The 20,914-nt window shown below is 28.6% G+C and overlaps 1 protein-coding gene across 4 annotated transcripts in view; it reads right to left on the bottom strand.

Annotated features, from left to right (window-relative positions):
- Nucleotides 1-20,914, bottom strand: part of LOC107455918 (protein LSM14 homolog car-1) — a 23,834-nt gene extending 2,920 nt beyond the window's left edge. The window contains exons 1-7 of one of the 4 annotated variants that reach the window (XM_043040182.2): nucleotides 20,436-20,914; nucleotides 15,988-16,154; nucleotides 14,907-15,042; nucleotides 11,384-11,581; nucleotides 9,512-9,634; nucleotides 5,526-5,637; nucleotides 4,690-4,835 (exon numbers count right to left, since the gene is read on the bottom strand). In XM_043040182.2, the coding sequence (XP_042896116.1) occupies nucleotides 4,690-4,835; nucleotides 5,526-5,637; nucleotides 9,512-9,634; nucleotides 11,384-11,581; nucleotides 14,907-15,042; nucleotides 15,988-16,154; nucleotides 20,436-20,559 (1,006 nt within the window). In that variant the 5' untranslated portion in view covers nucleotides 20,560-20,914. Of the gene's footprint in view, nucleotides 1-4,689; nucleotides 4,836-5,525; nucleotides 5,638-9,490; nucleotides 9,635-11,383; nucleotides 11,582-14,906; nucleotides 15,043-15,987; nucleotides 16,155-20,435 lie in introns of all 4 variants that reach the window. The other 3 variants (XM_043040181.2, XM_071179411.1, XM_043040180.2) reach the window with 3 other exon arrangements.

The raw sequence follows: 20,914 nt of genomic DNA, 5'->3' as shown, positions 1-20,914 counted from the left end.
AGTAAATTTTCTGCAATTTTAAAATTGGTGTTGGAAATTATTGAAGAGCAATTATTTGTATTAATTGAAAGAAAAAATATGAAATAATTTCTATTTTTTTATGAACATGATTTTACAAACTTGCTTAGAATAAATAACTATTGATTTCTAACTGATAATTCAGTACTCTGACTAAAAGTTTTAAATTAAAAAAAAAGCTTTGACTGCTAAATAAAAGAAAGAGAAAAATTAAAAAGAAATCCTGAAAAGATGTAAAGAATAAAAGCCCAAGAAAGGAAGAAAAAAAAATTTATGAAGTACGACAAAGACCAAATTTGCTAGTGAGAGAAAGGAACAGAAAAAAAATGGTCAAGAACATAGATTAAAAGCAAAGTTTTAAAAAAAATAATGATTGTGATAGATTTGAAGCAAAGACACATGATGACATTCTAATCTTTAGGAAATAAAAACTATGTGTCACCAAATATTAGCCAAAATTTCCATTGGAAATAATTGTTTCAAAAAAGCTAGGCTCTGTTGTCTGATTAATTCAAACCAAAAAGAATCACAGAAAAGAATGTTCCAGAAATACGAAAAGTAAACAGTTCTGGAAACATGGGTTTGCTATGGGAAGAAAAAAAGATTGTAAGGAAATTAAAAGAATTGAAACTGCAGTAGCACTTCATGCTTAGAAGCTTATTGACACAAAGGAAGCACTTTGACACAAAGTAAAGATGCAGGAAGTTTTGCGAAATTTGGTAAACTGTAAAATAATGTTTCACATACTACTTACTTATGCAAGCATCATGAAAATGTAAGATTGCTATTACCCTAGCGGCAAAATAACTTGGGCCCTCATTGGGACAATATTCATGAATCTTTGCTTCGTAAGGGTTCGAATGATTTTCATTTTTCCCTACATAGAATTGTTATATTCAACTGATATTTTACAACCAATATCGGTCCTTTGTAGAATTATCAGATTAACCCTATATTTTATATCCATTATTTAGCCAATGTAGGTTCTATATTGGCCAAAGTAGGGCCATTCTAGGACAAATCAAAAAATCTAGACCTCCCAATATTGGTCCCTTGGTGCATGTTCTTATAGCACCCATATTGAGCCAATTTCGAGTTTAACTGGAGCCAAGGTAAAATTGTTGCCAGGGTAATTGCTTGAAAAAAATTTTTTACCACAAATTCAAATTTCATTTCATGGATTCTGTTCTAATATCACTTGTAATCAGGATAATGAAAACTGCATGTTTTTCAAATGTAGTGAGTACCCACAATTTTCCTTAATAAAAGGATGATTTAAAAATTAAATTATAGCAGTGGTAAAACTTAAAATCTCAAATTGTGAAGTAGAGGAGTGCTTTGCTGAAATAGAAAAGCTAGTACTGTATTTTTGTACAGCACACATCAAAATAAGGCAAACTGAGTATTTCAAGACACAAATAAAATAGTTTAATAATAGAGATTCAAGTGGATTTCAAAATTATACAAACGGGAAAATAAAATCATATTAGCCATGCAATCAAGTTACGCTTTTCATGGCCAGAGGTGATTGTGAGCGCAAGTCAAAATTCTGGAAAATTTCTGTAGTTAAAAAAAACAAAAAAAAAACAGTTTAAATTGAAAAAAAATTTAAACATGTTTTTTTTCCTTTTTCTCAATATTTCTTAGTTTACTTAAAATATCTTTAAAATTTTACGCATACCTATGATGACCTGGAGAAGTAATTAAAATTTACAAATATGTCTTTCTTTCTTGAGTTTATGATTATAATAACTATTTACTGATAAAAAATGAATATTAATCTTGAATATAAGCTTATAAAGTATTTCTCTGTCTCTCCCTTACAAACAAATAAAATAAACTGTGTTTTTAAGTTCCACCTTCGAAAATTTGATTTCCGGAAACTTCTGTGATCAATAATTTTTTGAAACGTCTGGACCTTCGATCTCCGGATCGCTGTTAGCGAAAATTCGGATTTTTTCCGGAGCACAATCAGCCCTGCATGGCTTGTGCTTGGGAATGTTAAAAAAAAGTGCACTCTAATTGTTGTATCCAGTAGCATGATAAGTATGCTTACTTTAGGATTCTAGAATTAGAAATTAAGCATAGACCATGCGGAGCTGGAGAGTCCAGAGAATTTAAACAATGTTTGCAACGCACTCTTGCTCACTTTAACAGAAACATCACTTAGATATTTTTCGCCACTAGCCATGGTAACTGCCCTGTATATAGAATTGGGGCTGAAGAAAGAAAAGTATCCATAGCAGTATTAACTAAGGAAGGACAAGCACAAACTTGTGGGGAAAAAATTCTGCGCAGCCAAGTCATGATGCCAAAACAACAAAGTGTTAGTGTTAAGCAAAAAAAGTTCGAGAACACCCAAGAACTGAAAAAACTGGTAAAATATAACCATTCCTAGGCACATAAACCGCATTTTATTACTGATGTAAATATGATAGAAACAAAACAAAAAACTTAGATTTTTCCATTAACTCATTATTCCACCACTTCAAATATATGAATTCTACAAATAAACCATTCATGAATGCTACAGATAAATCTGAGGTGATAATTTACAGTGAACAATGGATTTTAGTGTAGCAGGGGTGTTTGTGAATCTAAAAATTAATATCTTTATAAATTCAAATCACTGATGTTTTCCAAACATGAATTCTGAATAAATTATGTACAGCATAATTTAAATGAATGATTATGTATAAGTTTATTTTTATCTCTTATCACATTTTTTATTCCACCAGAAAAAATATTTACAAATGAATTCTAGTTCTAATAGTTTTAACTAAATTGTACAAGAATTTTTATACATAAATGTGATAGACGATTTCTTGAAACTTCTGGACCTTTGATATCGGGAAACTTCCAGATCGCGAAAAGTCCGGAAATCCGGATTTTTTCCGGAGCACAATCTATGGTGTAGTATATGCCAGCTACTCAAATAATAAACTAAGTGAAATAACCATTTTATAGGACAGGTAATTTTTAATAAAAAGGTTTTAAACTATACATTCAAAACAGGAATGCCACTCAAATTTGGAAGAAAAAATTCCATGTGCATACACAATATATTAAGAGGAAAAACAAAATCACTGCGCCCTTGAATGAACTGTATTGGACAAACTAAACTAGTTATAATTTATGAAAAAACTGAAGGAAAAAAGGAACAGCTGAAAGTACTTAAAACAAATAGTGCTATGTTAAATGAAATAGCTTAATATAGCTGAAATATAATCCTTAAATACCCCATAGTTTGCACTTAGAGTGGTTACCATTTCTTTAAAAGATGAAAAGAAGAATTCCCTGTATTTTCCCAGTTTCTAAAGAAAAACTCAAAATTCCATGCATTATCCCTGTTATTTTTGGTGATTTTTAAATTCCATGTATTTTCAATGTTGAGTGGCAACCCTGAAAAATAGAAAATCCATTTACCTGGTCTGCTCAGGTTTGAGATTTTGAAGAGATCTGCAAGAGATTTTGAAGTCTTTTTCTGAACCCCAAATGGGTAATTTATCCCTTAAAAGTGATTTTTAATTAAATGCACTTTAAATAAATTTTGGGAAACAAAACGGATCTTCACGTTCGGATGATGTAATTCTGTTACCACCACCACATTGGTTGAAATTAAAATTAATGATAACTTTCTTAATGGCAGTGTTGATATCATATGAATCTAACTGAAAAAAAATCAGAGTGAAAAAACAAAACTATTTATAAGTTTGGTTAATTAGAAGTACAGAAGTTCATGACTTCACTGCAAACAAAATTATGAAAATTTTATCCATTTTTCCAAAAATAAATGGTTCTTAAAAATCCCTGTGGCAGAATTTTTTAGAGCTATCTGCGACAAAACTCTCTAGGACTAATATCTTTCTGCAAGATACTTTCAATAATGACTAGCATATATGTTAATAATTTAAAATAACAGAAGCACTATGTTTGCAAAAAAAAAACTTTTTTTTAAATTAAATGCAATAAATTTTATAATATTATGAGTAATATTGTCGCATTTTGTTTGGGGGGTGCAAATTATTTTATTCGCATTTTGTAAATAACAGTAAAAAAAAAAAAATTGCAAAATCTCTAGTAGTAATTACCGAAAAAAAGATAGATGACGAAATCATGCGAATCCGACTCCTCAAATGAGTGTTTCGTTTCGAGATTAGGTTGTTGTAATAAATATTGTACAAAAAAAAAAAATTTGAATTTAAAAACTATGGAGAAATCAATAGCAATCACTGCCAAAACTAGATAGAATCATTCCCTAACAAGTATATACTCAAATGCACGATCTGAATTTTCCATATTGTTTGACATACATCTGAATATTTAAAATCCACATGAAAATCAATATCAATAAATATTACAATACAATTGGAGCATTACATAAATATATTTCTGAAGTAATTATTTTCAGTTTTCAAAAGAAAAATCATTCTGCAAGAACTCAGTAACGTTTTGCAACAACGTCACAGTGTCGTTGCGATTCTGCCACAGGGTTAAAAATCATTAATTTCAGGTAATAGGCTGAATCTTTTATTAAAGTTAACAATATTTTATAATATTACTAGAAGAAATGGTCCTATAAAATATGTTTATTAAATAAGATTAATTTAATATTATTTAATTTCATATTATTTAATTTAAATTATAATTAGAAATTTTAAATTTGATTACCAGTTTTAGGGACTTCATTCATTCGGTTGTATCCTCTGCGCATATTACCTCTGCCACGTCGTCTGCGCAGCCAAGCATTGTTTGCGGACGCCCCAAATGTTTCTACATTTAGTTTCCTCTCAAGTCTCCAATCGAATCTGGGAAAACTAAAACAACAAAATTAAATGCTTATTTATGACAGTGTTTATAAATTAAGATGAAAATCTGAATCATTTACAGGGTGCGTAGCCAAATCTTTCAACAAAATATAAGCACCTTTTAAGTACTTTTTAAGCACTCAAAAATATTTTTAAGCACGATATGCATTAACAAAATGCAAAGTAATTTTCAAAGACTTCAGATGATCAAGAGAAAATAACTAGTTTCTAATAAAGAACTCTTTTTCTTGATTATATTAGCCACTATAAAATGAGAGATTTTTCAGTATGAGAGATTTGCAATTGAGAATATCTTGCAAAACATTGCAAGATATTCTCAATTGCACATGAGAAGGTAATAATCTCATCAAACCCAGTTCAGTAGACGCACAAACGGGCTCGCAAGTATTTCATCAAACATGTAAGATGTGGTTTCATACGCTATGGACCGAAGGAACGCCGAAATGAATTGTAAAAACATTGAATAGAACGCAAAAAGCACGCTTTTTATACGTGGCCAAAATAGACATGGTATCAAAAAAAAATCTCATTTTTGAAGAGAAAATTAAGCACACTTTAAAAACACCCAATGAAAAAAAGCACTATTAGGGGCTTTTAAATAACGAAAATTGAAAATAGGCACCTTTTAAAAACGCTACGCACCATGATTTATAAATAAAGATGAAAATCTTAACGCACCCTTTACTGATTTGGGTTGCCTCGCAACTAATGTCATCAAAGAAAGACTTCTCTTTGTCATAAGAGGAATTCTGATCTTCAAGAACACTGGGAGACTGATCCAGGCTCAAATCTGCAAAACATAGACAATCATCAAAAGAGACATAAAAACTTCATTTTACCCAAGGGTGGAACCAATCGCTAAACCAGGTTTGAGTGAGGAAGAGCAGATGGATTTTAATCAAAAATATATGCTAACCTGAACTCAATTAACAATAGATATATTTTTGCAAAAGTCTGTTCTTTCGTATTTTTCTGTATTGTTTTAAACTAAAATTCTAATGATGTACTGGATGTTACAACCATATTTAAAATTCTATTAAAAATTTTAACAAAATCCCAAAGTTCTAATTTTTATTTTTGTTAAAGATAAATTCCAACAAGTAATATAAAAGTTTTTAAAGTAAATTCCTACCTTCAAAGAAAAATTTTATGTTAATTACTTTTTATTAAATAATTACAGTTTTTTTCCCCATATAAAACTAAAAATTAATTACATTTAATTAATGAATTAACATGTGAAATAACTATTAACAAGTGTCATCCACTTTAAAGCCTTTAAATTGTTTTTTTGTACTTGAATGGATAAATAAAAAGCATTTTATAAATGAAAATTTGAACAAGATATATAAATATATATAGGGAGAGTGAATCCCCTATATCCAAATCATCATGTAGGACAGACACTTGATGTCTGTTTTCAAATCCAAAGTAGGAATTTTAAAAAAAATGCTAGTATCAGATAACTATAAAAGTATAAATTTAGTGATGAGGACCGCATGTGCTACCACGTAATATTCTTTATTGAATTTATCTGACACAGCGAATATAAAATTAAATATTTAAATGCAAGCAAAAAAGTTTTGTTCAAATAGACCTATATGTTAAAAATTATCACTTATTTTTAAAATATGTGAAAAACTGTATCGCTTTAAAATTTAAAACAATGACTAACACTTAACTGATCAGAAAATTCCATTTAGTTTTTAGCTCATCCTTATTTAATTAATCAATTAATATGTGAAAAAACTGTATTAACATCAAGTGCTATCACTATAAGATCAAAAAAATGTATTTGAACTTGAGTGGATGATAAAAAGTATTTTATTAATGATTGTAAGTTTAAAAAAAATTAAGGGAGTGCGCGAACTAATAGGAATTTAAAAAAAGAACTTAAATCATGCGACATTTTGCCAAAATACATTGAAGAGTCAAATTTTCTTAAACTATTTAATCAGTGTTTTCACTACAGCGCGAGAATCTCGCATATTTTTTTCTTTTCTCGCATTAAAAAATTATTAACGCGAGAAGTTCGTGCACTGAATTTATCAATTTTAAAATGCACGAATCTCTCGAATTTTGGAAAAAATTTAGTCTTCCGCCATTTTGAAAAAGACATGAAAACAGCTACGACAAGTGTTGAGAAAAAAAGTGAGTTCTTTATAATAAGTTGTTTAAAGTTATCTCTAGTTTTCGCGGTTAATGAATTACCAAACTCCCTCATCGACAATTTGTAAAAGTTTAAGTCTGTGAAAACTAATCTGGAAGACCTGACAAAGAGTATGAACATGGAAATAAGTTCAACGAACTTCACTATTCCATAACAGAAATAAGTGTAGAACCTATGCTGGCATACGTAGAGGACAGGAAAGTGTGTGCACAATGCTGCAAATTTAATTAGTGATTCCGAATAGTTCAGCATCTGTTGCAAGGTTATTTAGCCCCCAAACCGAATNTTAATGAATGATGGGAATTTCCCCTTCTTGCTTGAAGTGTTCTAGTTCAAAATGGCGGAGAGAGAGCAATTAATATTTTCATAACTGTAAATATTTTTAGTTTCCTATATTCATTTTTATAATAGCAATAATTATTATTTTTTAAATATTTTGTTTTGATTGATTAGATATCATTCTAATTCTAAATCATTATTGCCCTAAAAATAATGTTATTTAATTTCTGCTTCTTAGATTCAGATCATTTTAATCTCTGTTTACCTTGGGGGTCTATTATACGGAAAAATCGATTATCCGGACTTCGGAAAGTCCCGCCGATTCCGGATACGCGACTTTCCACTGTAATTACATTTCATAAAATGAAAAACTTAATACATTAACTTTTATTTTATGCATCACTAAAATAATTTTAAAATTTAAATGTGATATTTTTAATAATTACATGATAAAACCTCTAAATAGTTAATATTTATTACTGTTACCATCTTGTCACCTATTTCAACAAAAATAAATTAAGTAATTTTACTTTCTTTTTCAGTTTATTTTTTAAACAGCTGCTTTTATTTTAAAAAAGTGTACAATAATCCATAAATTAATCTCATTGTAGCAAAAATGTCACGATTCTTGGGAAAAAGAACTGCAGGTACACTAATATGGTTCTTTCTTTCTTTAAACTTATGCTTTAATAAATTTTTATAATTTTATTTCATTTAAATTATATAATTTTAATAAATTTTTATGCTTCATTTAAGTTTAAATGAAACTAAAACAACTTTTAAACGTATTTGCAAGAATATGTTCCAATTCATATGTTCAGGGTTGCCACAGAAAAAAATGAACAAATAGTTGCTTCTAGTAGCCTAAAGCATGAAAATAGTCGCCTAAAATTATGAAAATAGTTGCCTAAATAAGAACAAAATTTTTCAATAATATTACTAAAATTTTATTAAATGACTTTATTGTAATATACCACGATTCATTTTGTCAACTTGATGGTCAATGTGATAATTCTTAAATAAACGTTAGTGTTCTAGCACTAAATTTTTACATAAAAAAATTAGACTATTTGCAGAAAATTAAATACTTTTAAATACTAGAATTAATTCAGAAAAATATTTGTTAAAAAAAACTTTCTAAAAAATTTTCCTTTTTATTAATAATTCATTTAGCAAATATATATATATATATACTGAAAAGTTATTACTAAAATTCGAAATTCATGCATCATAATATAGTATTAAAAATAGGGTTATTTAAAATCGTGCAGAATTTCGTAGCAATAACTGTTGAAAAGGCGATTGAGAAACAAAATAGATTCACAATGGAATCTGTTCAAATTGAGCTCATTAAAAAGTGATGACTCAAATTTGCATTTCAAAAAAAAATTTTAAGAAAAAAAATTTATTATGTTCAGAAAGCTACCACGGGGCGCAGCTTGTCAGCCCAATTTATGCTTAAAAAAACATCGCTAGAAGAACAGAAAAGTCTCCCAATAGTCTCCTTTTCTTGAAAATAGTTGCTTTTTAAAATTTTTCAGGCAAAAAAAGTTGCCATAGTTGCCCCAGGTCGAAAATAGCTGCAAATAGTCCCATTTTAGTCGCCTGGGGCAACCCTGTATGTTTTAAATATTTTCCCTCAAAGACTTAAAATCAGAAACAGACAACAAATTTTGAAATGTGTTTTGATGTGCAATTTAAAAAACACCACTTCTAGACAGATTTCAAGAAGAGTGGCTTGACAATTATTTTCTTACTATTGCTAATGCTGTAAACACTAAATTAAAGTTTTAAAAAACTGATAAAAAAATTTTTTGAAGACCATCAATTTTGAATTTTTTTTTACAGCTTATGCTGATTTTTCTATTGCACAACAGTATTGAAAAGCTAGAAATTACAATTCTACAATTAAGATTCACTATAGCAGAATTATGGAGTTAACTTCTGACAGTTAAACTTATTTTAAGGCCAGCTAACTATCTCAACAATACTTCTTGTATTAAAAAAATTGAAATTCATTGCAATCTAATAAATTATGCATAAAAACTAATAAAAAAAATACATAAAATAAATTATACATAATAAAAATAAATTATACATAAAAATAAATTTAAGTTTAAAATAGTTATAGGTAAAATATAAATAAATATAAGTTAAACTCTAAAATGTATTGAAAATTATAGTTTAAAAAAAATACCAGAGAAAAGCTTAAAAATACCAATGGAATTTTTTGCCAATTTATTTTCAAGTTCTTGAAACTCTGCATTTGCCTGTTCAAAATCATATTCTTTGTCATAGTTTTCTATATTAGACTCATTTCTTGGGTTGCGCCGAGCAATACCTATAACATCAATAAATATGTTTAAAAAAAATTTGTTTATTGGACAGGTAAATATAACTAAATTAGAATTTAAATGGCAAAACTTCTATCGTCTTTAACGTATCTTAAAAAAGTCATAATATCTATCATAGCAATTCAACGAAGTTCTTCATAAAATTTTTAAGCACTATCTACATTAGCAAAATGCTAAATAATTTTCAAAGACTACATGATCATAATGAAATAACTAGTTTCTGACAAAGAACTCTTTTTTGATTACATTAGCCACTAAAAAAAAGAAAAAAAAGATATTTTTCAATCCGATTTCAGAGAGTGGAAAATGAAGCCTGAAATTGAGAATACCTTGCAAAATGTAGCAGACCGGCACATGAGAGTGCAATAATCACACCGAACCCAGCTCATTTGACGCACATGCGGACTCGCAAGTATTTCATCATACTTGTAAAATGATTGGTGCTTTCATACGCTACAAACCGACAGAATCAAAAAATTTCAGAGAAAAAAAAAATCTCCTTTTCAAAAATAAAAGCACTTTTTAAAAACACCCAATCAAAAAAGCATCTTTAAGGGATTTTTAAAAAACAAAAATAACACCTTTAAGCACTTTTTAAAAACGCTACCCACCACATGATAAAAATATAAAAAACCGGAAAAACTCTGCAGATTCTCATCCCTGAAAAGCTAGCAATTTTCACTTGTAGTAATAATATCAAATAAAAATTATTGGAATTTTAAAAACCGCATGGAAATCGGTATCAACAACTGTGGAATCTTCATATTAGCCCTTTGGACATGGAGTACTTAAAAGTGCTGTTTAAAGTAATGCAAGAAATAAATTATTTGAAATACATACAGTATCTTTACATAATCTTTAAAATTAATTATCAACCAGTTATTTTATGAAGATAGAAATTTTTAATTTTAGAGTGAAAACTGAGTCGCCTAAGAAGTGACATCTAAGTACAAAGAGTAAAGTGAACAATCAAATGCACAATTTGAATTTCAACCCATGACAGAGAGAGTGATTTAAAAAAAAAATTAAATTCATAGCAAAACCTTAATAAAAAACTATCAAAATCCTGCATCAGTTTATAATAATATCTGAGCAAAACAAGCAGTGCCGGATTATCCATTAGGCCAGACTAGGCCATGGCCTGTGGCCCCCAATGATTAGGGGTCCCCCTTAAAATGGATTTTTTGAAAATTATTTTTAAAAAATTTAGAAAAACAATAATTTTTTAAAATTTTTTTTAATTTCAAACATATATGTTATGGTTATAAAATGTTACGATTATTTTTTAGTTATAATTTAATAAAATAAAGTAAAATTTAATTTATAATTTATTTTTATTTTAAATATGCTTTCTTAAATGAAAATATATATAAATACTTTTATATTTGAATAAATAATATGAGAGAAAAAAATCTCATCTAAGGGCCCCAAAAATTTTAATGGCCTAGGGCCCCCGCATATGATTAATCCGGCACTGAAAAAGAGCATGTCTGATCATGCAACTGCGTGATTCGCACTTTGCATGTCGTGATAATTTCGGTAGAATATTAATAATAAACGGAGTAATGAAAGACATCCGGGTTTTAAAAATTTTCAGCATTTCTACAATCATTTTCCCTCCAACAAATATGCAAGAAAGGCAACATTATGGAAATAATTCTGCAGAAAAAAAATTGAAACACTTTTTTGCAGAAGAAAAAACCAGCACAGGGCAAAAGACTTGACAGTAATCTTACTATTTCGTCTTGGACCTCCTGGTTGCCTGTTGAAAGAGGCCCTCCTCCTCTGAGGATAATTCATCTGATTTCTTTGCCTCAGAGGTTCTCTACCATCCAGTCCCTGTCTATTATATACATCAGTACTACCCACAGAGACTTGGACACTAGCATCAGTCGTAGTGCCTTTGCGCTGAGGAGTTTGCGCTGTTGCACGACCTATATTCAAAGAATTATCAATGAACAATCACAAAAATTAGGAAACTTTTGAACTAATCTATGATAAATTAGAAAATAAAATAACATGAGCCATTTAATGAGATTAGAAACTATTACAAACAATTTAAGAATTTAGAAGAGCATTAAAAGGCTTTTTACCTTGATATATTTTATAACCAAACCATCATTGATCAGCAGACCCAATTTTGAACTCAATCCAGATGACAAGATCTCCTCAAAATGTATTGGGAGAAATTTGTCCTCATGGTTTTCTTTTTGAAACTAACCCACATTTGCGTTACATGGAGAGGGAAACCTCCCATGGTTAACCAGGCTGCAAGAGGACTAACCCATAATTCATCTACCACTGAGGATATTTTATATCAGCACAGTGGTTGATGCGAGCCAGGAGCGGAATTTGTATAGACCAGTCATCACAGGGATTTGAACCCAGTTTACCTCAATGGAAGGCAGGCACTATCCCCTGAGTCACCAGACCACAGCGCTCCCACGCCGCATTAGAGATAGTGAAAAAAAATTGAATTTTTTTTTTGTGTATAAATTTATGAAACATAAAAGCAATTAAGTTTGTTTTATTTTTGGCCAATGAAATAATTTTGCTATGTCACTGAATTAAACTTAGTGGATATTTTGAAGAAGTACAAGGATCTGTTATACAGATGTGCAATAGAGAAAAATCAACGTAAGAAAAATTCAAAATTGACATCTTTATATTTAGCATTTTTGTAAGCTACATAGTGCAAAAAATTAATAAATTTTGTTTCACCAATCTTGAAATTCTATTTTAGCTTCTCTAGCATTAGCAAGACTAGTTTTTTTTCGAAATGTAATGTGAAGCCTTTAAATTGTTTTTCAATTGGATGCATTTTAGGCTGCGAGACCTGTTTACCAATAAACAAACTTCCTAGGTGGTCATAATACAAGTATAAAGTTAAAAAAATAAGGAAGGAAAGACAAAAATTCTAAACTGTAATTAACCACAAACTTAGATTTTTGGGATGGGGGATTTGCTGAATAAAATTCCTAATTTGACCAAATCATAAATAGGTTTGATCCCCGTCAGTCGAAGACTCCCCGTGTAGTAAATGGTGACGGATGCACGTTAAATTGGTTGAGTCACAAAGTCCTTCATGTTCCCATAACAAATCAATACTTCTGGGGGTACTGATCCAGGAGTTTCCTTGTCTTCTGGATTGGGTTCAAAGCTGCAAGGTTACGGAGTTGAACGTTAGCAGTCGTAAACCCAAAATTGGGTCGACTGTTCAACCACAGTTATAAAATAAAATAGGTATGTAATTTATTTGCTGCAATAAAAAAAATTGCGAATAATATTTTCCCTACACACTGTTCCACAACTGATTTAACGATTTTATACATTATAGTAAATGAACCGCTGGTTTGTGAGTAAGGCGCTAAACTGTGGTTAAGAATTGGGGTCCAATCCTTAGTAGCTACTTAACACCCTTCAGAACAATAGATATCAGTATGTCTTTGAAGTAAAGATGGCTTATGTTCAATACTGACCACACTGCCGAATCTAGCCACTGCGACGTGATTGAGGAGCGTTAACTTCCATGAAACCCTTGACCTGCTTTCTTTTTTTTTATTTTGATCAATAAATGAAGAGCCATTTGAAAAGTAAAAAGAGATAAATTAATTCACAGCTAAAATAAAATTTTTCACTCAAATCTGGAAAAAAAAATTCAGTGTTTTCTCTGTACATATTATACACAATATATCAAGAGGAAACTCACTGTCATTGTACTCTTGAGTGACCTATATTAGTCTAGCTATAAAATTTTTAATTGCTTGAAAAACTTAAAATAAGGAGGAGCTGAACATACTTAAAACAAATAATGCTATAGTAAATGAAATAGTTTAATATAGCTGAAATGTCATCCTTAAATATCCCACATACACTTTTAAAACACTAAAAAAAAAAAAAAAAAAAAAAAAAAAAAAAAAAAAAAAAAAAAAAAAATTCCCTGCGTTAACCTTGTTATTTTAGGTGATTTTTTTTAATTCCCTGTATTTTCTAGGATCTTCCTGTGGAGTGGCAACCCTAACACTACCCCATGAATCAAATAAATTATTTGTCAATCAGCAAATTTCAAATATAAATAGTCTGATATTACATGAGCATGGGAGTTCAAGGGAAAGAAAAAATTTGTTACTCTATATTCGTTAAAATTATTAACATTGAGCGAACTAATTAAAAAGGTTCCTAATTACTTATAAATTTGGTTTTTATTCCGTATATAAGGAAGACAAATTTTTGCTTATCTTACTTTATACAAAAAATAGGACACATAAAGTATCTGAGCCATATTACTCATTTACAGATATAAGGGTACATGGCTGCAAAAAAATCTTGATTACCTAGATAATCTCAGCGAGATTTTAAGTCTGGACACAGCTTGAAATTGTGTGAGTTCATGAAGAGCTTAAAATTTTTGTTTACGAAAATGGACACTAAAAAACATTTTCAGTTCTCAACCTGACTTCAAATGATTAAAATGAGGAATTAAGTGCCTACACATTAAAGAATTAAAGAACATAATCATTAAGGGGCAAAATCCCAGACTTCGAGGAGTCTAGGTATATTACAGATGTAAGGTCTTCGTATTCAGAATTCTAAAAGTTTCAAAATTCTTAATTCATACAACATAAATTTAACACCACTATTATAACTGGATAGAACCTGTCACAACTTAAAACTGTTGATAATTAAAGTCCTTTAAAAAAAGTGAATTATGTAATGTTAATTATAAAAATCACTTTACAATATCACTTTACGAATTAATTTTTATTCATTAATTTATTCTTAAAAAAAGAATAGAACTAATTAGAGAAAGTTAAAAAAAAGGCAATCAAATACTATGCCAATTTTCTTAAATAGATTTGTTCATTTGTAGAAGATGCAATTTAGAAATAGATATTCAAAACAAAAGTTATGCATGTTTTATTTCCAGCAAAAGTTAAATAAAAAGGTGTAAATTTCATTCGTGTTTTTGCAATGAAATGTGAGAAAATGAATTCTATTAAATATGTCAAATGGCCAAGCAAATTTTGCCGAATAGTGTAAATCTTTAGGACATCACAGTGATTTTTTATCCAGACACCCCTGCACCTAATTTAACAAAATTAAATAATATTATTCATAAAAGATACAGAAGAGGAACTGCAAAACTATACACGGAAAGATAAAAACTTACAAGTATATGTTATAATGAACTCAAACTGAGTGACTTGACAAATATTTTGCAGTTTTCACTGCACAAAAAAATAACAAAGTATTACTCACTTGATTGTGCTACATTAAAAGGATGTACGTTTGAATAGTTGTTGCCAACATGAGAAGGAAATCCTTGAAGTCCCGTAATTCCATAAAATGTGTTGTATCCTTGACCCGAAGGATAATGCATAACAGGTCCAGACTGCTAAAATGAAAAACTTAAGCTCAATCCAAATATATCATTTAACATTTTTGTCAAGATGACCAAGATTGGTACTTCACAAGGGCACATGAAAAAAAGTTGTAAATAATAAGGAAAAAAAATTAGATTTTTCTTTGATAATTTTGTCTCGATATAACACTCTAGGAAAGAAAAAAAAACTATTAAAATAAATATTTAGTATCTTGATTTCCTAGCTTAAATCAGTGTACCGCCTAAGCGTTTTTAGAAAGGTGGTCCGCCCTGCATGTCCTTTGATCCCTATAAATGCGTCTTGTCCTTTTTGTAAAAATAAGCCACCATACCTTAAAAACACTGCCTTTTATTCATATTCCATTTTTTAAAATAATTAATTCACTGTTTAAATATTTACACACTAGTAAAGTTCTGTTTATAGGTTTAATTCTAATTACTATTACAAATATTTACTTTTTTAGGATTAATCTCATATTATGAATTGTTAAATTTATAATACCAGTCACAATGAATGAGTGCCTTTTTCTGAGAGGCAGCGGCCGGCCTTTTTATTCCTAGGGAGAACTGTTTAAATATAAGGTTAAATCTCAAAACAATATTGATTGTAATATAGTTTAAAATAATTACTCTGTAGCAAAGCAAAAACGAAATAGAACCAAATGGTAACAAATTAAACTTTTAAAAGAATAAAGAAATAAGAAAATTTTAAGATTGCAGAAAAATTATTATCAGTAAGGGTTGAAATTTCCCTTATTGTTTACTGAGTGTTAACCAGCAACAAGAAAAATCATTTAATTTTATGTATTAAATGCTAAGATAAAAGTTTAAGAAAAGTTTTAAAATTTTACTGATTTAAGAATTAAAAGATCATATAGAAGTAAAGATAAAAAATAATTGAATTGTATAGTTAAACATTGAATCTAAGACAAATACTGGAATAATAAGTAAAAATACCGAAACAATTGCAGGATCATGTGGTAAAAACCCATGAAAAGACTTTGGTCCCTCACATACATGAAGATCTTTGATATCACTGGCTCTGAATATTATATACTCATAAACTTCATCTCTAGGTGCTAAGGGTCTCTCTGTTGGTCTTCCTTCAGTGCCGAATGATTTTACTGGAGAGGAAAGAAGAAAAAAAACATCAACCAGTCACAATTTAAACAAATTATTTAAAAACACAAGATAAAAATTTCATATTAAGATTGAAATGAGGAACTATTTTTTTTAAAAAATCTATTGAAGTTAAAAATCAACACATTTTTTAAGTTTTAAAGTAGCTATAATACCAAAATATTGCCAGTAATGTTTTGGTATTTCCTTATAAAAATTTAATATTTAGCTAGTGGAATATTTAGTAATTATAACTTTTTTAATAATTTATTTAAATAAAGAGAAATTGATAAATTAGGATTTTTTAATCTAGTTACCATTTTTTTTAAAATACGTAATTCTTGTACATGTTAAAAATTAAGTTCATTAATCTAATATTAAAAAAATTTCATTAAAACTATAAACAATTACTTAAAAATTCCTTTATTCACTTAGTTACTTAAAAATTCTTTCTTTTATTACTCATTCAATAAACATCAAGATATACAAAAAAATTTTTTCCTTGACTAGAAGGGTAATTTCTATATATTTGATGATTTATTAATGCAGAGGAACATAAGCTATTGGAGAGAAAATTTAAATTTTCTTTCTAACATATTGCATTAATTACTTAATACATTTACATATAGCATATTTTCTATATCACTTCATATCTATTTTATATCATTTCATATCTATTTTATATAAACACGTGGCTCAGCACAGGTCATTGTAGAACAAGTAGTGAAAAGAGTGACTAAAATTTTTTAAAGTGATAAATAGTGATTTAATTTAAAATAAGGTTAATAGTCAGGCAACATCCTAATAAGCTTAAAAATATACGAATTAAAAGAAAAAAATTTTTTAGAAACATTTATTGTTATTGCTTTAATTTACTGCAATTGAAATTTTTTTTAAAAAAAATTAATATTTTCTAATTTTCCCAACTAAAAAAAAAAAAATTGCATGTTTAACTTTAGCTACTATGGCTTAAAATATTACATTAAAGAAGCAGTAAAAGTATACAACAGAAATATTGTTGCTATTATGCAAAGTTAATACACATTTATTGAGATGTGCTTCTCTTCAGGTGTCAAAAAACGATATGTTTGTAAATATATGAAGAACTGAAAAAATGTTAAATAGCTTATTGGAAAAAAAAAGTACTTTTACAACAGAAATGGCACAAGACAAATGTGACAAAAAGTGATTAATGCAATAAAAAATTACAGTATTGTATTAAAAGTATGAAAATTAGAAATATGTGCAAAACTGGACACATGTGACCATTGTCTTTAAGAGGTAAAATTCGAAAAATGCATATGTAATAGCATTGTATAAAAAATATAATTGAAAAAAATAAAAATGGTTGAAAAAACTCTAAAGGGAAAAAGTGGAATCATGATAGAACTAAGCGCATTAAAAGTTATTTTTGATAAATCATTAACAAATTGTTACTGAAACCTAAAATTCGAGAGTCATTACAACACCGTATTAATTAAAAATATAACATCATATTAATATGAAATTAATGCAACGGAAAGCAACATTAATTCACAATGTAATCGCCCTGAATCAATATAATTAAAAGAACATGTGGAAAAGGCTGGAAAAATGATAAAAAATTTACTCGAGCGCCTAAGGTAAACACTAAGAAATCACAATGAAATCAAATATGCCTAAGAAACGATTTTCAAATAAATCATTAGCAAATAGTTTTTACTCAAATACGTGTAACATAATAAACATTGTATTAATTAAAATATGGAGATTTATTCATCAAATTAAAATTAGTGTGTCATAACATTGTATAAAAAACAGCACAATGTGAAAAACCACATAGAAAGGACTGAAAAATTTCTTAACTCCTGACATCAAAAATAATAAAAAAAACATCCAATGGTGTGAAATTTTGTGTCAAAAAGAGATTACTCAAATTCCCATGACATAATATCTTATAAAAAAATTTCTTTGAAAAGGCAAAAAAAATTAAAACAAAAAAGTAAACATTTAATTTACGCTTTTTCTTCTGAAGAAAAAGAACTTTTAATGCAAAATAAGAACTTTTAATCAAGCTTAATTTCGATAATGCAAAATAATGCTCTATTAAGCACATTTAAGGTACATAAGAGCCCTACAAGAAAAAGGAAATTAAATTCAAGGAGAAATACACAAAATTTCACGCTCTGCAACTCCACAGCAGATAAGAAAACAAAAGTTAAGATAGATGAATAAAATCATTCCTTAGTACAGTGAATGGCTCTTTCATTTTAAGAGGTATTCATTTGAAAGTGGAAATTGTCCATTTTTCTTCACATATTCAATCCTCTTCTATTCCAAACCTGTTTAGGCGAGTCCTTTACCAGAGGATTGTATTAGCAGTGTTTTCACTACAGCGCGAGAATCTCGCCTATTTTTTCTCTTCTCGCAATAAAAACGATTAACGCGAAAAGTTCGCGCACTCTATTAATTTCAAAATTCACGAATTTTGGAAAAAATTTCGTCTCTTGCCATTTTGAATAAAATTCGCTTCACTTTTCTTCCTTGATCTTTCATTATTTTGAACATCGGTCCTTATCTAGCTTCCCTATTTATCAGTATTGTTCAGAACCGGTGCGAACAGCAGAGCACACACCCCCAAGCCCCTTTCAGAACACATTTCTCTGCCACCATGTGTTCACTGTAGGTAAAGTTTCTTAATGTAAGACGTTTGTATTTTTTGTGCATGCATGTAAGATGGACAAATACCTTGTTAAGGCGACTTCTACTCCGTAACGGACAAATGAAAATGAAACAAATGTCCGTAGAAGCGGTCAAAACGAAACAAATACGGATATTTTCAGCCAAATAAATATAATAGCCGAGGAAAAAGTAGATATAGAACATTTTCCATATGATGATGCAGCAAAAATATTCAATTAGAAGATGTGAAAAATGTATTATAATTAAAGAAAAAAAAATTCCAAGTCTATTCGTGTTTTTTTAATTTTTAGAAATCTCACCCTGTTTTTGAGAAAGGGGGATAAATTCTCTCCCATTTTTTTTTCTGTAATGAATACACTGTATCATGGGTTCAGGGATATGTGAAATCTTTCTTTGGATTGAAATGGGAGGAAAATGGTGAAATTAAAATTTTAAAAAAAAACTGTAATAAGTGACTAAGCCTTAAAAACAGTGAATAAAAGTTACTATTTTTTAAGATAGTGACATTAAGTGAGAAAAGTGACTCACGCCTTGCCCTGATAAACACTATCTGAATATTTTCCGAAAATAGAAGAGTTCTCAAATTGGTGGCAAAGAAAAACTACGCCATAAGTTACTCAGAAATTAAAGGTTAAAAACAAATAGTTTAGATAAACTGTTACATTTATCTGTTACATAAACATTTAATTCTGCCTATTAGTTAACACATGTAACAATTTTAAGTTTTATCTTAATTATGCTTATTAATTATTGCAGGAGAGTTTTAGTGTCAATTAAAATCAGACAGTTCACAGTTTACAACCTCTGATATACTACTTACATTTTTATCAAAATGTTCTTTTTTTTCCATCACCTTACCTATTGTTTTTATACATTTTATGAATTTATAATAGAATATAGGATTTCACACTTTTGTCTTCAATCAGTAAAGTTGATTATGGATCATAAAGAAATTCTGCGTATTATTTGTAGCTTACGTAATATCTAAGTAACAGTGAAATAAATAAAGTTAAATATCAGCTATAATTTTCTCAGAAAAACAGTTTAAAATATTTATAACATCTTATTATAATATGAGCAAAAGTTAAATAAAGTACACAACTAACTAAAACTGTTTAATTATATGCTGATTATTTAAAAAACAAATTTGGTTTAAAGCAGAAAAATGTTACAAATTTAAGAAAAATTGTTTTTAATATAAATTTGTAGGAAAAAAAAATTGGTCTTGACCTTATTTAAATTGCAAATTTAAGCCTGTTCTGTTTAAAATTTTCAATTCAAACTAGATAAAAAGTAACAAAGTAATTTTAGAAGTGACATTTAAAGTGATATTTTATAGATAAACATAGAACTTTAATTGTATTGACAATTCAGCCTTCGAAAGGGTTTTGAAACATATATTGCGTGTCACTGCCATATAAAAGATAAATTTCATTAAAAAAGATAACACTTTTAAGGCTTTTAATATATCAATTGAAACTATAAAAGTATTACTGAGTAATAAAAAAAATTAATTTTGATATTGAGCTCTAAAACGCAAGATGACAATACAAATATCAATTAATATTTAACTTCACTAAAAGGCAGAAAAAAATATTGTTTACCCTTAGCTAGCGCAATAGTAGACTCCTTTGGATCAACAGTATACAATATACCTTCATATCGGATTTCAGACTTAGAAATAATACTTATTTTACTACCCAAATAAGGAGGCAAAGGAGAAGACATTTTTAAAATTTCGTAAAGCTTCTACGTTGCAAATCTGCGTTAAACACAGCGATATTCACCTGCCACTTCTATGAGCACTCAGTCACAAATAAATCATTTATGGTTTATGCAAATCAGCATGCGAAAAATGTTAAATAATTATTTTTTCGTATGAACACTATAGACACTTTTCTATAGAATTAAAAATTAAATAAAGTATTTTAAATTATAAATATTGTACTTAAACCTGAATTGAAAAGCTACAGAATTGAAAATTTAAAAACGGAACCAAAATACGTAATATTAAATGCATCTGATGTATGTTAGAAAGCTACTTGTAACCTCTCTGATAGAGAAAATCCTGTCTCACTATTTA

The sequence above is a fragment of the Parasteatoda tepidariorum genome, chromosome 4 (assembly GCF_043381705.1).
Source record: "Parasteatoda tepidariorum isolate YZ-2023 chromosome 4, CAS_Ptep_4.0, whole genome shotgun sequence".
NCBI lineage: Eukaryota > Metazoa > Arthropoda > Arachnida > Araneae > Theridiidae > Parasteatoda > Parasteatoda tepidariorum.
This window is presented reverse-complemented; position numbering and strand designations above follow the sequence as displayed.